Raw genomic sequence first — 17,327 nt, 5'->3', positions numbered from 1 at the left:
CACCACGCGCTGAGCACCTCTACCGAATATCAGCCGACCGGCGGGAATATCCACTTGGCAGTCCGCTTGCAAGATCCAAGGTCGTCCAAGTAATACTTGGTAACTTGGACACCCTGCAAAACGAATCACCCTAAAGTCCAACAGGCATTCTACATTTGCAACAGTGACATGGACCTTAGTAATCCAGCCTTCTGGCTGTCTCAAACTATCATCCACCATTCTAAGAATTGTGGAGGTATCTTTCTGGATCGCAAGACCCAACCTTTCCATCAGTTCAAAACTCATAATGTTAACAGATGATCCCGTGCTGACAATGGCATAATCTACTAATATTCCATCGACATACGCTGCAACCCTTGGGCAATGCTTCTCAGCATGCTCGAACCAGTCATCACCAACTTGCGCAATACCCAAAGATTCTATGATATACCCGGTATGCAGGATCTTTCTAAATTCCTTGCGTACTCTTGGAGAAAGCTTAATAAGCTGCAAAAGATTCACATCCGGCTTCACTTCACAAAGCGAGCTCGCCAAATTGAATTCATGATAGTTTGATAGAGTTTGTTTTTCACTTCAAACCATCCGCTCTTTAGGTCCTTGAACTGGCTTTATTGCCTCTTTTTTAACTTTCACCTTCTTCTTTGGTGGTTCCTTATCCTTCTTAACATTGACTTTACTCTCCACGGGCTTCAAAGGTCCCCCTTTCATGGCAGGATCCAAAACTTGTGTTCCTTTGTCGCCTTGTTTAGGGTTTCTGTCGACATGCTTATCCTTGTCGGCCTCTCTACCCTTTTGACCTCTTGTAAGGATAGCTCGTAGATTAGAGGTTTCACGTCATTAACACGCACAGCCTCAATCAAACTAACCCCACTACCACTAGGCAGTTCCTCCACTGTAGTATTTGGTCGTTGGAGTATTTGTTTAGGCCGATCTTCTCGCTCGGAATCATTTCCTTGTGCACGATGATTAACAGGCCCTGGTTTCCGACTACCTCACTGGAGGAAACTAATCTTACTCCAGCAAGTGGCTGCTAAATGGCCGGATTTTCCACAAATGTTGCACTTAACATTTGGGAAATTTCTTGGATAGTGTTGCCCACCACACCATTTGCAACTAAACCTCGAAGGTGCACCCTCATCTGGGTATCTACTTCCTATCAAATTTTGTTGTTTTTTAAGAAAGTTGACATCAACAGCTATTTGTCGATACTGCTCCGTAATCATGTTGGTATAATGCTTCATCATGTCCTTAACCTCGCCAAGAACATTGGAAGTGCTCAACTCATAGCCTTGATCATTACCCTATCGTTCCATCGGTCTAACAATTTGATTAGGCATTGGTTGTTGAGCCACAAGCATGGTATTAGAATTAACTGCCTGGCCTCCACCATTTGGAGCCATTTGACTGCCCGTAGGCATCAACATGCTAGGGGGAGGTGGTAATAAAGGCACATTCTGCATCATATTCCCTCTCCCATTAGGATTAGCCATCACTATCCCTTGGCTACCACTGCCATTGGCCGTCGCTATATTATTTCCCAATGCTAGACCCATATTCAAATTGCCTCGAGAAGCATAGGCTGCTTGTAGTCAGGATTTCACTTCTTGTGCTCTTGTAATGGCAGTATCTATATCCCCCAAGGGGACACTACTCAACTGCAATTGGATGTTAAAGTCCAAACCATGTAGGAAATATTGCAATTGGACAGCTGCGAGGATAGGAATAGAGTTGTCCAACTTACAAAAAACCTCTTTTATTTTTCTTCGCATAAGCACGAATATCCTCGTGTGGTTCTTGGCGGGTTACGTTGAGTACACACAACCAATATTGCCACACCTTTCAGGGGCGAACTCCCTTCGAAAAGCTCCATAAAATGCATCAATATTCAATATGGTTCCGGCTTCTAAACCATGATACCATATGGCAGCTCTTCCTTTGAGAGTCATGTTGAAGAACATCATTAAATGTCCTTCTTCTTGGATGTGACAGTTAAACATCAGCTTTTGAAACTCCCTAATGTGGAGTTCTGCATCTTCCTCAACTAGCCCATTAAAAGTGGGTAGCGGGTAACCTAGAGCCGGCAAATTCATCGTTCCTGTACAAATTGCAATAGGTTGCTCCATGACAAGAATTGGATTTGCACTAGGAATAGGGGACGGTGGGGTTATACCTCCCGCACTTGATGTAGACTGGCTTATGGAAGAAAGGGGAGCACTAGAGCTTCCACCTTCTCCTAACTTACTGCTTGTGGCACCAAGACCACTAGATCCACTCCCTCGTAAGGGTTCAGCACCACTACGCCTAGGGGAATATCTCCTAAAAATTTCACCACGTCTCCTAACTCTTTCATCTCTCTTGCTTTTGGATTTCTGCTAGACGATGCTTATCAATAAATAACGGATCAATCTCAGTATCCTTTGGCATAAGCTACTAATTGGTCCCTAGACAACTAGGATTCGAGGACCGCCACTTCTAAGCGGCTCCCGGCAGACGCACCACTGATGGGACCTAAAACGGGCCGACACTGGCTCATGCACTAGTCGGACCTCTATCATGCACTCAACAACCCCACGGTCTCGCGGCCAGGAGCGTGGATGACACATACATCATCTTCCTAAACATCTTGCGTTTGTATCACGTCTCGTAGTCCAACTCTAACCCAATCAACACTCGTCAGAGGGAGTCCTAGCACATTGCCAAATAGCAAGAAGCACAAACATAGGAGGTCCTCCAATGGGGCTGAATATCGCTATCTCACTGCGACTCTTCTACACCTTGGGGATTGGCCCCTCGATGCGTCGCTAAACATATATAACATACGAACACAAACTTCTCTCTTTTATGATTCACGTATTTCTAGGAGATATACCATGCTTCCTCACTTTCTTTCCCTTAGACCCAACGCCTAGCCTACAGCTTGGACAACCTTACTCACTCAACGTTGGTCATATTTCTCTAAAAAACAATTGCTATGCATCCAGGAGGTATTATCTGATACATTTTAAATTTCATGATTCATGCAAATTGTGAATATCCACATGCTCAAGCAATTAAGAAAATCAGCATTGGTGCTTAGTGCAAAAGCATTCTTTCAATGAATTTGACTATTGCTCGTATGCAGCGTTGCATGAACCTAGCACCGAGAAACCCTCGTACTACTAGGTTCTTAATCTTTAAATATCGTCCAATCTATATGGTATACATAAAAAACCAACAAGCTTTTCATCATTTCCTTCAACATTTACACGCTTTTTATACACTCCACCCCCTCACCCGTTTAGGTTGTGCATATTGCATAGGTTTAGGGTTCATTTTCCACATTTTTATTACATAAAAAGCCATAAAAACTCACTATAACATAAAGGTAGGACTAAACTGAGGCTAAACCTCATACTTCAGACCCTCCATACATCCACAAACATGGTACTTATTTTTCCTTAATTTTCGGCACTCAAAATCTATTTTTTTCCTATTTTTTCCTTATTTTCTCTATTTTCCTCTTATTTTTCCCAATATTTAATGACTGAAAATTCAAAATGGGTTACGGGCTATGCCCTTAGGCTCATTTGTAGTAAAAAGACAAGTTTAATTGGTGTGTCTTATGATATTTTCCATTGATATCTCAAAAACACCAAATTTTTCCATATTTTGCATATTTACGGGTTTTTCACTACTAATTTCATCCACAACACTTATGATTCTCTGATTTTCTGAGCATAAACAGTTGAAAGACATTGAAGACAACATTATAATGCATTATCATCCCATGGAAAGAAGAATTCATGAAGCAAATCGCATAAAAACACCATTTTCCTTTATAAAAAGGAGATTACCATTCTTTTGCGGGTTGCGGGTTGCGGGTTTCTATTTGCCATATCTCGGGACTGATTTCCAGCCACCATTACTGCTCATGATAGTCCACATTCAGCAATCTTCAATCTTCTTACACCATGGAGCAATCCGGTCTTCACTGGACAAGCATCCATCATCCATTCTTCTTCTTCCTCTTCACCACATGAATATGCCTTTAGGGGAGAGAGAGGGAGGAGAGAGAAAGACTGAAATCAGAGATCTTCATAGAGACCACCATTTGACGGGCGAGAGGCGGCGATAGAGTCAGCATCTAGGAGGGAAGCAAGGGCAATGATCAGTGATGGGGGTTGTTTGCAGCAGCCATGCTCCATTGATCAACAAAATGGGGCACATTTTTCGGCGCCATGTTTCCTCACGTGTTCTTCATCTCTCTCTCTCTCCACGATTCTTCATTTTCATGTCATTTGGTTGGGGGGTTAAAATTCCCCCAAAGGGCACCCCCCCTTTGGTCCATGTTGTGGCCACCCTTTCAAATCTTGACCATTTTGAGGCCATTTCCCCGTCTGGACTCGGAATTGAGCTCTGAGAAATCATGGCCGTCCGGCTCGGCATCCTGCATTGGCTAGTAACTCATTTCAATCTGCACGACTGTCTGAAATTTTATGAAAAATCAACGAGTGTCACTCGGGCGCCTTTAAAGCACTTTGGTGTTTAAAATCGAGCCGCCGCCTTTGACGTTGAGTATTTTTCCCTTGATATTCATAATTTTTAGCTATTTTTAAGCACTTCTCGGCACCAAAATTCCGCTCTCAAAGTGCGAGCTGAATTCGGACGTAGTACGCCTCATCAACCGATTCGATATCCCGAAGGCATGGAGGAGATGCCGCGGTTTATGTCAACGCGATGGTTGCATGGAGCCTTGACCGCAGCATCTCGCGAAGGGACAGAGGTCTCAATGGAGGAGTGGGAATTCTCGAGGGGATGTAGTCTAAAGGTGATGAGGGGTTTAGAATCTGTCGTATCTAAATTTTGTATGCGACATCTAATTTGAGTGTTTCAATGTACAGTACAAAATATATAGTGCAGCGTGGTCGCACAGAAGACATTTTCATGTGGAGCGTATTGACAAAATGCGTGTAATATTTCCGCAACTGCGTACTGTAAATATTGACGTCCCGCACACGACGTAAATCTTGTGCAAAGGGTATCTCTTGCATTGAAATTATTGACAGTGTAATGTGTGACCAGCGCGCGTGAAATGGAATCCTCCGCTTTGGTAAATCAAGACCGGGAGATCAAAACCGCAAGACCAGCAAAAACACCCTCTTGGGAGGGACAATTTAATTAAATTAAGGCAAATTTTTTTACTATTACCCCTTCCCCCAGCCGATGCATGGCTGGAGGAGAGGGAGAGTGGAGGGGGGATGGCCAAGTGAGGGATTGCATGAGGAAGTTCTCCACGTGGGTGGAGACCCTCTTCCCCACCCCCATTCCTATATAAACACCCCTCATCAAGGGGGTGTGCTAAGGAGGGAGGCTGTGAGAAGGAACTGTGGAGGAGGAATTGAGGGAGAGAGGACCGTGCTGGAGAGGTGAGGTCGCCGTGCCGACGTGAAGGGAGGAAGGGCCACCATCGCGCAGGAGCCGCCACGAACCACCGTCGCTGCCGCCAGCTGCTGGTCCGCCAGCCACGTCCGAGCCGTCACGCTGCCGCTGGGGTCTGCCAACCGCCAGGCCATCACTCCCGCCCTGTCCGTCGGCCATCTCAGGCCCCGCCACGTAGATCACGGCCCCTTCCCCCCCCCCCCCCCCCCCCACGTGGTCCTGTGGAAGCAAAAGCTTCTTTAGGAGCTTCTAAGGGGGGGGGCCTCCTTAAGCCCCCTTCCCACCATCTTTCCAAAGGTCCCTTCCCAAAGGCCCTTCCCACCACTTTGCCAAGAAGATCTCTTCATACCCTTCCCGGGATTTTTGAAGAGGGGACGGTGAAGCCATAAAGACCACCACAAGATCCATCGAAAAGACTTCCGCAAGAAGATTTTAAGCCGCAAGCCGTCCGAGGATAAATACCGTGCCGATTCGAGTTCTTGGAGGACTCCTAAAACTTTTGCCGCAAGCACCATTCCGAAGAGGAAATCTCCCGCATACAAGGATAAAGGCAAAGGTTGGAAGGCCGCATTCCGAGGGCCGTCACTCCGTAGATCCCAAAGGCGAATCGGAAGTCGGATTTACGTCTACGATGGCCCCAAAAAGATCGCAAGGTGCGACCGCGGAAGGCTCATCTCCGAATGTACAAGTGGACATCTCCCCGACTCCTCAAGTCCAGGTTCTTTCGAGTTAATTCCGCATAGGGAAATGATTAGGCGCGCTTAGCTCATAAAGGAAATTGCACATTTTTACGTTTAATTTTAATGCATACGGAAATTGGAAAGAAATACAGGTGTTAAGGCATCTCTTGAACATTAGGTAAGATTGATATATGTCGTGAATTTGAACGAGTAGAAGGCTAGTTGCATGTAGTTTTTGGTACATCATCAAAGTAATGAGTCTGAACTTAGGCAAAGAAATGGAATTTATAAGTACATTATCTTCCGTCCTAGACATGGTAGGAATAAGTGTATGCTGCACATTAGGCAACATACTTCTCGCAATGACTTCATAGGAAAAGGGTTAACACCATAAGGTATTTTCCGGAAAGAATAGAGTACTAAAGTGAACGTAGGGACTTGCAAATAGCTTGTAAGATGGAATAAATTAACACTAGTTTGTATAAACTTCATCATCTACTTCGTAGCTAGGAGAACGTTGTGTATTGCGTAGTCGTCATGCCATCATTAAGAGTTGCATTTAGAGTCAAAGCATAGTATTCGAAAGTATGGACTACAAATAGTAGGCATGATTAATTGGTAAATCCTAGCAGGACGTAGGAAAGTTAGCCTACAGATTGGCAAGCATTTTACCTTACCAAGGAAAGATAAAGTTATCATGAACCATGTGATACGTAGAGGCTATCGATCGCATGTTTACGCGTATTGGTGGAATTGTATCTATTGCTCTCCGTTAGATTTAGTTTACCACCTTTAGAAGGATCATCCTCGTCGCAAGATAGGTATAATTGAATTGACTAAGTAATCTGAACCACAAGGATTCGTATGGACATGATTGAGTCGATATGATAGGAATCCTAAGTGTTAACTAGGGATTAGTGCAATTTGACCTAGCTTCAGACAAAAACCGTGATTCTAAGGATCCTACACACGTTCACAAAATGTCGAAGCAATTGGATGTTCATGTATGAAATGATCTAAGGTTTTATCCTAAGGATCATGATGAAACTCCGACAGAGTTGCGTATTTCTAGAACCATGGGTCAACCTAATTAGGAATGATTTGGAGGATACCCTAAAACCCTGTTACTCGGTTGGGGTAAATTCCGTGAACGGAAACACTAAGCAATGGAATGATCCCGTGGAATTAGATGCAATACATGTGCAAAAAGCTGCAACATTGTATAGACTTGAGACTTGTCCACAAGAGAGTTGTCATCTCTTGAAATGAGGTTGGCAAGTTAATTTACAAGAGGATGAGTAATCATCCTGTTACTCACTTTTCTTGGGGAATAATTGCCAAGGAAAAAGAAAGTTAGGTATTTGCGAATGACCCGTCAATAAACTAAAGCGACATGGTCGCTGGATCCTGCCACAACAGAACCTTAAGCATTGGTAGGGTATAACCCTAAACCAAGAATGATAGGAATCTTGCGAAGTTGCAATTGATTCCGGATCGAATGCGGGTTGCATTCGGAGAAAAGGAGACACTCCTTAACAGTTTGCCAGCTGAACGACCATTGGAAATTGATTGTGCTTGTAACAGTTTGGAAAGCACTGTTTGCATTGTTTGCTCAATGAACTAAAGGAAGAAAATATATCTAATTACTTCAGGTTGAAGCCTGAAGGGAGAGGCAGCTTCAGTTACCCCCGACTGCCTGCCTGACCCTAACCAAGGGGGTTGTTAACCGCGCCGGGAACGTGGACCGAACCCGCCGTGAGAGGTCTCTCCGTTGAGTTCTACTTGGAGCAGGAGGACGCTTGGGTGCCAGAGGGGGCTCTGGCCGTAAATCCCTCGCCTTCCGGGCCCTGCACAAGAGACTAACGTGACTCGGGATTGGATCTCGAGGCCCGCATACTAGTCTACGGGCAGAAACTTGGATTAGTGATCCCTGGTGGATTACTGGATAGCCTTCGGGCGGAACTCCTTGTATTTCAAAGATAAAAGGATAAAATGATAATAAAGAAGTTGTTTGGCATTGTTTTCTTTATGTCCTGTGATAAGATTACGTGAAGGAACCGGTGCATAACAGGGTTAATTCAAAGAAGCTGTTTGTATATGTCAAACTAATGTGGTAGGTAATTACATAACTAAAACAAACCGAGGAAAGTGCGGAGGATGGACCATGGGTCCGTCCTATGGATGGGTGGTCCCGGTTAGCTGGGAACTTTTCTCAAAGCATTCGACGAACAGAAGGATGATCAACATCACCGAAACAAGTAATGAGAACGATGGCTTGGAATTACCGATTATCCGATTCACGCTGTTTTAGGGGAACGGAATGGGACTATGCCTTTTGGCAGAGAGGTCGAGCCTTGCATCCCTCTCGTTTCCCATTCTCCTTGAACCAAGTGCAGCATGAATCCGCTTCAGACCAGGCGTTTCTGCGTAAAGTAGTTCGATCATGTCTGACGCTAGTCGCTGTTAGTATAATGACCAAACAATTCCAGTCGATCCTAAGTGGGAAACGGCCAGGACACTTCCGTTACGGGGCAGACGCGGAAAGTCCTAGATGGCAAAACCCGCAACATTCCATGGGAGTGCCGGGTGGAGTCTTCTAGACAACCTTTCCGATGGACTGCTAAGACGTGTCCTCGAGGAGTCTAGTGGACACGTTACAATGCGCTCCACAATGGACTATGGTGTCATGGCAAGGTTCAAGCAAGAGAGCCGGCGACGAGCAACGGATCCAAACATGGTTGTGGATGAGATGAAGTATTTTGGGAACTTGCAAAGTATTATTCTGGTGGATTACCGTAGCTTCTCCACGATACTATTTGATGTGCAGTGGTTCAAAGTGGTACTTGGAGGAGTTGGAGCAACAGTTCGACGAGATCCATCTGGATTTCTTGAAATAGATTTCGAAAAAAAATAGACGGATTTGTGCGATACCTTTGTGTTGTTGGCCCATTCTGAACAGGTGCATGGAGTCATTTGCTTGGTAATTGTATTACATGGTTTATGTCACAATGGTTTGAACTCTCTTGTACGTGTTTCTAAACAGGTAATCTTCTATCTAAACCCCTGACAACCTCGATGGTGGTATGTTATACCTTCAACTCCTCGAAGTGCGAGAGTATATGATCAAAGCGATGTTCAGAGCATAGATGAAGATAATATGCAAATAGAGGGGTTGATATTGCAAGGGGTGGAGGCCATCGAAAGCTTGGAGCCAGCATCGGTTAACAATGATGGAAATATAGGAGTCCAAGAATTCTTTGAGAACAAGGCGGACTCATTATTTTGTGGTGACATGTCTATCAAACTTCTAGTATATGCAGAGTTGTGTCAGGAGATTAACATGGGACCATAGGATACTCCATACTTGGAGCATCCACTTACTCAATTTGTTGACGAATCGCTTATAAGGGTACATAAGATATGCATTTTAAGTGGGTTTTTTAAAAATGATTTATATTACTATGCTTTGCATGATTTAAATTGATTATTCTAATATCATTTTTTATCTGTACAGGTGACATTTTCAGGATGAGTCGAGGGATGAGTGATGAGGAGTTACAGGACATCTTTGCACGCATGTCTCAAGACCAGATCGCTAGATTCAGAGAGATGGCAGACCAGGAGATGTCTCGTTCTTCGTTAGGGCGCTTTGCTAGATCTGTTTTAGTGCGATCGGATGCTTCAGCTTCGAGCAGACGATCTCGATACTCACGACTTGGGCCAGAGGGAGGGAGTGAATCGGGATCAGGGGGATGCTGTAGAGATACAGAGGCAGTGAGCTCGCGGTCGACACATGATATAGGTGCAACTCCTCGCTCTCGTGGCTTAGATGGATGCTGTGGAGACACGGATGTGGTATCTGCGTCTCATCGTTCAGCTGGAGCTGCGTCACCTCCCTGATTTGTCACACCTGTGGGGACATCTACTCCAGTTACTCTGATTTTTACACAGCTGTCACATGTGCCACCCCTTTGGATGCCACTCTGACAGAGATTACCCCAGTCAGTACACCAGATGCAGAGGGGTCTCTTGGATATGCCCAGGAGTGTGGATGCAGATGGGAGAGGACCCATCTTAGGCAGACTCCGAGGGGTTATGGATATCTGGTTGATAGTAGGTCAAGAGCCATCATCATGAATGATGAGGGGAGGAGGGTGATGGCTCGCATAAGAGAGTTGTGCCAACAAGTTTTTCGGCACAACGTCTTGGATCATTGGAAGAACATACCGGAGGGGAGCAAGGACTATATGGTAGCATCCTTGCACGAGGAGTTTCCAGTCCCAGCCGCAGTAGATAGATTCTCTACGGGCTGGATGATGGATTGCATGTGTGCATATATGTCACATAGACGATCTGAAGCACACAAGGCAATCAAGAATGGGGCTGCAAAGCCTGAGTGGCTAGACATGGATGACTGGCGCCGACTAAGGGAGGAGGCTACAGATTGTCTAGGACGTTGGAGTCAGCAGAGCGAGACGGCGAGGGCACCACTCGAGGCCGGAGTGGTCCATCATCTTGGGAGTAGCGGCCACAGGACATATTTGGAGGACTTTGTAAGGTTTTCTTTTGTTTTTCTTGTTTATTTTTTTGAAATATTCTTTGTGCTGACAATCATGTTTCTAACAGTTAGTATCTTATTTTCTTTGTAGCACTCCATTACAAATCGCGATCCGTTTGGCCTTGAGACTCGATATGCAAAGAAGCACAGTCTCAATGCATTGATGGACCGATTGTATAGACGCGGCGGCCCTATAAGTCACTCATCTTTCTTGTCCGTAGTTACATGAGATATTTGAATGCATTATGGTATGGTAGACTGATGTGTTATTTTTTTTTCTGCAGAGTCCGTTCGATGCTCCTTTGCGGCACGACGAGCTTTTGGGGGACAAGGATGCGTAGCTCGCCCTTGGATCCTTGGAGCTCACACACCTTTATTTTTGAGTCGTCTAATCTATGTAGACATGTTCTATGTATTAGTGATATCCTATCATGATTGTACCAATCACTTTTTATGCAATCATGTATTTATTTCATGTATCAGTTTAATGATTTCAGTATACATTGTTTTTGTTTGCAAGCGCATTGTACACAATAGTGCAGAAACTATTTTGTATGGCTCTCATAAAGCACACAGCACCACAAAAATTTGTTATCGTCGCTATTAGCGTCGCAAATTTTACTGCTCGCATCGCTATTGGCGTCACTATGCACGTCGCAAATCGTCGCTATCAGTGTCGGTGTTGGCATCGGTATCAGTGACGCCAATACCGATGTTTCTATTGCATCATTAATAACGACGCTTTTTGCGATGACGGGGGAAAATTTTTTTGTTTGTATTTTCGTCACTTTAAACGTCGGTATAAGGCCTATATCTTGTAGTGATTGAATGACCAAAGTTTCATAATCATTTACTTATAGACCTAAAGCCGAAGATCAATATGCTAGTGCATACTGCACCCCTAACATTTATCAAAACAAGTTTGTATTCTTAGCTATGCAAATTGCTTTCGATTAGGATTGAAGAATCACTAAGTAGTTTCTCTATAGATTCTTTTGTGCCTTTGCTGGTTGGACTTCTGAATCATGAGTACAACCTTGATATGATGCTTCTAGAAGCTCAGGCACTTACCTACCTATGCAATGTGTTACTAACATCATGTGCTACCATCCTACATTATGGTGTAGTTCCTTTCTTGTGTGCACATCTGTTGACTATAGAATACATTGACTTGGCAGAGCAGTCCTTGCAAGCTCTTAAAAAGATTTCTCATGAGCATCCCATTGCCTGTTTACGAGGAGGAGTACTATTGGCCGTTCTATCATACCTCGACTTCTCCTCCACTAGTGTGCAGAGAGTTGTTGTTTCAATTGCTAGAATATATGTCGGCAATTGCCTTTAGATGCGCCTCTGATTTTGTGGTAGAAGTAGTTCCCATCTTGACAAACCTTCTTTAGTATTATGACACAATGGTTGTTGAACATGCTTCAGTTTTCCTGACTTGCATAGCAAAGTCTTTTGCTTCGTCTTCTCAAAAGGTAGACATGTTATGCTCTCATAGCTTGATACCTCAAGCTCAGAGACAATACTCCTAGCAACGGGATGGTTTTATAAACTTGGTGCGCAAATCAGATGTTGTATGCGCACATAGTGAACTCCGAAAGGTCCCAAAGAACAAAGAACTCTTCAAAAGCTCATAAAGCAAAAAGAAAGGTTTGCACAACATGAGACAAAAAGACAAATTTAGTGCAATCTCCCCCCATGCCTTGTGTGAACATGTATTTATAAATTTATTAATCTTCAAGCTCAAAATTTGCCCAATTTACAATTAGCATGCTTTGGCTTTTGTGTTTGCTTTTGCCCAAATAAAAAATAAAGTGTTCAGGTGTCCAAAAAGTTGAAATGTGCCCAAATACAATGTCCAATAATGAAATATTTAAAACCGAGCGCCTATGAGCATAGACAATAATAAATGTTTTTCCAACGCTTTAATAAATAAGCGCACCTAAATAAATATTAGCGCCATGCCTTTAATGATAAGGCGCGTGCCCATCAAAATAAAAATTCTTCTGGATAATCTAAATACACGCCATCGTGTGGTGCTTCCCAATGCCACCACTGCCTACTCTACACATCAACTAAAGCATTCACAATTGTTAGGAAATAATAAGATAAAATCCAAAAATGTGATTACCTAGTAGTCTTTAGCTACAAAATAAATAAATAGGTTGAAACTCTATCATCCTAACCTTAATTTAAAATGAGTGCACTCTAAACTCATAAACGCCCATTAATTTAAATATGTATTTTACAAAATCACTCGTCATGGAATTTTTCATGTGCACATTAAATTAACATGATGCCGAAAAAGGACAAGCATATTCCCCGTCAACTTCTCACACAAGGAATCCATATTGTGTATGAGCCATAGCAAATACATATAATTTTAAAGAATCCATTGAAAAGCTCATGGAATCCACCGTGGAATATGCCTCTTGGCATCAAAAGTTCTCTCAACAATTAAACTTACAAGGGTTTGATATAGTTGTTATCCACTTGTGCAAGTGGCTCAATGGTTACTCTAGAGAGTCTTCTATTGCTGAACATTAGCAACATTCTAAAAGACATCCTTTGCTGGCTCTAGGCTTGTTTTTAGTATTTATGTATTAGCTTCGTTTGTGAATAGGCCACTTGAACACCTTTATGAGATTGTTACTCTTATCAATGAAGTGCTACCCCCAATGCCACAATCAGCTATCCCACCAAATGGGGTCATTTTGCCATGAAGTGCTTCCCAAAAGCAATCTGCTGGCTCCTCTACTAAAGCTGATGCTTCTGCTTTTGCTATTGATACAACTTCTTTTGCTCGAGATCTTGCAAGATGAGCTTCCCACAAAATGGCAAGGTCTTCTGCATGCTCCAGGCATGTTGTCCTCCAATGTTACCTCTCTTCTTCTTGGACATGTCCATTGGTCTTCAATGGTGCCTATCTTCTTCTTGGAAATGTCCACTGGTCACTCCAATGTTGCTTACCATGTCCCTACTTGTTTATTTGAAGTTCTTGGATTTTGTGTGGCCGAAAAGGAAAAACTAAACAAAGTATGACTTATTGGATCAAGAACCTAAGAAGCTCTCATGCCACTTGTCAAGGAGTAGACTGGAGAGGAAGAAAGAGAAGAGAGAGACTATAGAAAAGAGAGACAGAGAGTGACGAGAAGAGAGAAATACTAGGAAAGGAGAGAGAAAGAAAAAAAGAGAGAGAAGGCAGCCATGAAAGCTGAGAAAGAGAGAAGATGAGGGAGACTTGTATTATTATATTGATGGTCCAAAAATCAAGTCCCTTACAACTTTTATACCAGGCAGTCTAGTTGGTATTTTATTCCCATTATTTTATTTCCCCCTCTCTTACATCTTGACAGAAAAGTGTCATCACCAAATTAGTCCACACATCCAAAATGACCTAAAAGCCACTTCTAAAATGCTACCGTATCATTATTTAGTAATATTACAAACATCTATAATAATTTGAAGTGAAAAAAGTGCAACATCCATGGTAGTGCAAAGCAAGATAGGATGGTGAGTTGCACAATTTGTCTACCATGCCCTTTCTTAGACTGTTAAATCATGCTTACATTCAATTCCCATGACAAAGCCTTGGTGTGCTTCACTACCCATCTTTCTATGCGTGTAGGTAAATGTAAGTCAAATATAGTACTAGAATATCCTAGTATTGGAAATCAAGTGGCCACATGTGAAAATTAGCTTGATAACTTGAAAGAACTACCCATCTTTCAATGCATATAGGTAAATCAAAGTCACATATAACACATTTGGCAATTTGTGAAAATTAGCTTTGTAACTTGAAAGAACTGCCCATCTTCTCATAGTGTTAAGGTAAATCTAAATCAAATATAGCAATAGAATATCCTAAGCATTGGAAGTCATGCGGTAATAATATGTGAAATTTCTCTTGCAAACCTTGCGACAAAGTAAGGCACTTTACCCCTCCATACTCCAATTGGACAAGAACTACGGACACCACACGTATACACACAAAAGAAAAAGACGTGGAACTTCTCTAAAGGTAGATCCCCATACATCATCGGCATACATCTACTACTTGAATGATTGAAGTTTGACTGCTAGCCCAACAATATCTACTACAATATTTGAAGTTTGACTGCTCGCCCAACAACATCTACTACTTCAAATAAACAAAGGAGAAACGAGATGACAATTTACGTGAGAGCACTCCTCATTACCATCGAGACAGAGTGAAACTTAAGAGTCAATAGCAATTAAAAATTAAACTAGTCATTTGAAGTCCCTGGAACTAAATAACCTCCATTAGCCAAACTGTCAGACAACGATGAAGATCAACCCAAACCTTACTCCCTGAGGTATCCCAGTTCCCCATCGGACATTGCGCAATGATAGCGACCAAACTCCACGGTTTTCTTCTTGGGATCAATCTCCACCAGGAAGCCGGCAAGTTGAGCGTTGCCAAGGATATTGAAGCCCAGGGGGGAGCCTAGGAACGTCAAGCAGTGATGGTAGTCCCGGTCAACAGGGGCGGGACTGAGGACGTTGCGAGCGGTCAGGTTCATGACGCCACCCCCTTCAAAGTGGAGTGCGACATTAGGAAACGTCCTAGGGATGGTTCCATCGGGAAACCGGTAGCACGTCTCCATGATCAAACCCGCCTGGAAGCTCGTGGCAGCAGCATTGATGGCATCTTTGACCGTGTTGTAGATGTTAGGAGTCAGATAGGTTAACGTGGTGCCCATGTCTATCATCGTGTTAGGCTTGTCACCGTTTGAAGTTGCAAAATCCGACTCCGGAATGGATAGCAGGTTCCCGTTTACGCTGATCCCCGTCATCGGCAGAAAGTAGCCTGGCATGGTAGAGTCGTCGTGCGTGTCCATGGCGACGGAGATCATCGTTTCGGTATTTGAAAGCTGGTCAGCCAATCCGAACCCGAAGAAGCCTGTTTTGGGCATATGATCAAGATCCATGGGTGGCACACAGAAGAAGATGGCCCGGCCGATCTGATTGTGGAAACTCATGCTGCCGGGGCCTAGTCCTAAAATGCCAGAGCCCTCAGTGAAGCCGGAAATCTGATGGGAGCAGCCGAAAACGACGTCTGGGATAACAACATCGGATAGGTCAGCTTGAAAGTTGTCCTTGACGTAGACGCCTCCAACAGAGGCATTACCGTTGTGATACTGCAGATTGTAGGCGCACTGGGGGCGAAATTGATCGAAATCCGAAACGCAATCTACTCTGTTTGGGAGGCTTTCACAGAGGTCGGAGTGGCAGTCTGTAGGCGCGAAGGTGTGTGACAGGGAAGGATCCCAGAGAGGCCCCACGCGAGCCACGTGGCGTCGCTGGTAGACTCGATAAGCAGGTAACGGGGGCTTGGGCTGGGCGGGGTGCCCACCTTAACCTCCAGGTAGTAAGCCCCTGTGTCGCCTCCCGGCAGGACCCTGGAGAAGTAATTGAGACTGGCGTTGCCGGTACGGTCGTACTGCAGTTTGCTCTGGGTAATGTAGTGCGCCATCCGCGCCTCGTCCCTCCTCACTAACGCTTGGCGGAGCTCCTGTAACGTTGCGTTTGTAGGTCGGAAGGGTGACTCCGGATGGTCCCTGTGCCGCAGTGCCAATACGATATTGGGCCGCGTCTGATCCTTCTCCGTCTTCATTCTTCGATCCCGCCCATCCGCTAGGCGTGGCGACCAGACTTTGCTGACGTCCGAAGTCGTCGAAGGACCGGGCCGGGACAATTCTATCGCAGAGCCGCTTCCATGATCCGCGCAGTGGATAATGCCAAGCCAGATTACATAAACGTGGACGGTCGATGATAGTGGCCTAGTAACTACTATTGCTGATTCGATCAGGTATTTATTATGATTGCATACACAACGAGTGTTGACGAAAAATCGAGGTTTAATATAAAATGTATTGCAATTTTATAAAATTATTTTTAAATTTATAAGTAAAAGATTTAATGAATTCATAAATACAAGAATATAAATTTGCTACGCGAGCAATAAAATTTGCGATGCTAATAGTGACAGTAATAGGGATTTAAAAAATCAATCTCATAAAAAGCGATTGGTACAATCATGACACGATATCACTAATACATAGAAAATGTCTAGATCAAACGACTAAAAAATAAAGGTGTGTGAGCTCCAAGGATCCAAGGGCGAGCTACAAATCCTCGTCCCCCGAAAGCTCGTCCCACTGCAAAGGAGCGTCGAACGGACTCTGCAGAAAAAGAAACAACACATCAATCCACCATACAATAATGCATTCAAATATCTCATGGTAACTACGGACAATAAAGATGAGTGACTTACAGGGCCGCCGCGTCTATACAATCGGTCGATCAATGCATTGAGACCGTGCCTCTCTGCATATCGAGTCTCAAGGCCTATCGGATCGCGATTTGTAATGGAGTACTGCAAAGAAAAAAAAATGCTAACTGTTAGAAACATGATTGTCAGTACAAAAAATATTTTTAAAAAACAAACAAGCAAAACAAAAGAAAAACTTACAAAGTCCTCCAAATATGTCTTGTGGCCCCGCCACTCCTAAGATGATGGACCACTCCGGCCTCGAGTCGTGCCCTCACTACAACAGAAACGAGGCATAGACGTGCACGTTAGACGCGCAAAGTCGGGCGCGTCTATCAGAGTGTCTATAAATGCATGTAAATAGACGGGAATT

At 43.8% G+C, this 17,327-nt stretch overlaps 1 protein-coding gene across 1 annotated transcript; it reads right to left on the bottom strand.

Moving 5' to 3' along the window:
* Positions 1-14,984: 14,984 nt before the first annotated feature.
* On the bottom strand, positions 14,985-16,297 carry LOC148040422 (protein ASPARTIC PROTEASE IN GUARD CELL 2-like). Its single transcript, XM_087663886.1, has 2 exons — positions 16,037-16,297; positions 14,985-15,821 (listed from the first exon to the last, which is right to left on the bottom strand). The coding sequence occupies exons 1-2, from the start codon at positions 16,295-16,297 to the stop codon at positions 14,985-14,987; spliced, it is 1,098 nt and encodes a 365-aa protein (XP_087520012.1).
* Between the last annotated feature and the right edge of the window lie 1,030 nt (positions 16,298-17,327).

Source organism: Lygodium microphyllum, chromosome 2, assembly GCF_053477565.2.
Source record: "Lygodium microphyllum isolate KBCC chromosome 2, Lygodium_microphyllum_v1.1.10, whole genome shotgun sequence".
Taxonomy (NCBI): Eukaryota; Viridiplantae; Streptophyta; class Polypodiopsida; order Schizaeales; family Lygodiaceae; genus Lygodium; species Lygodium microphyllum.
This window is presented reverse-complemented; position numbering and strand designations above follow the sequence as displayed.

Coding starts and splice junctions, on each gene's coding strand:
- LOC148040422 (XM_087663886.1), bottom strand. CDS start 16,297: ATGAAGACGGAGAAGGATCAGACGCGGCCCAATATCGTATTGGCACTG. Junction 15,822..16,036: donor CTTACTACCTGGAGGTTAAG/GTGGGCACCCCG, acceptor TACAATCTGCAG/TATCACAACGGTAATGCCTC.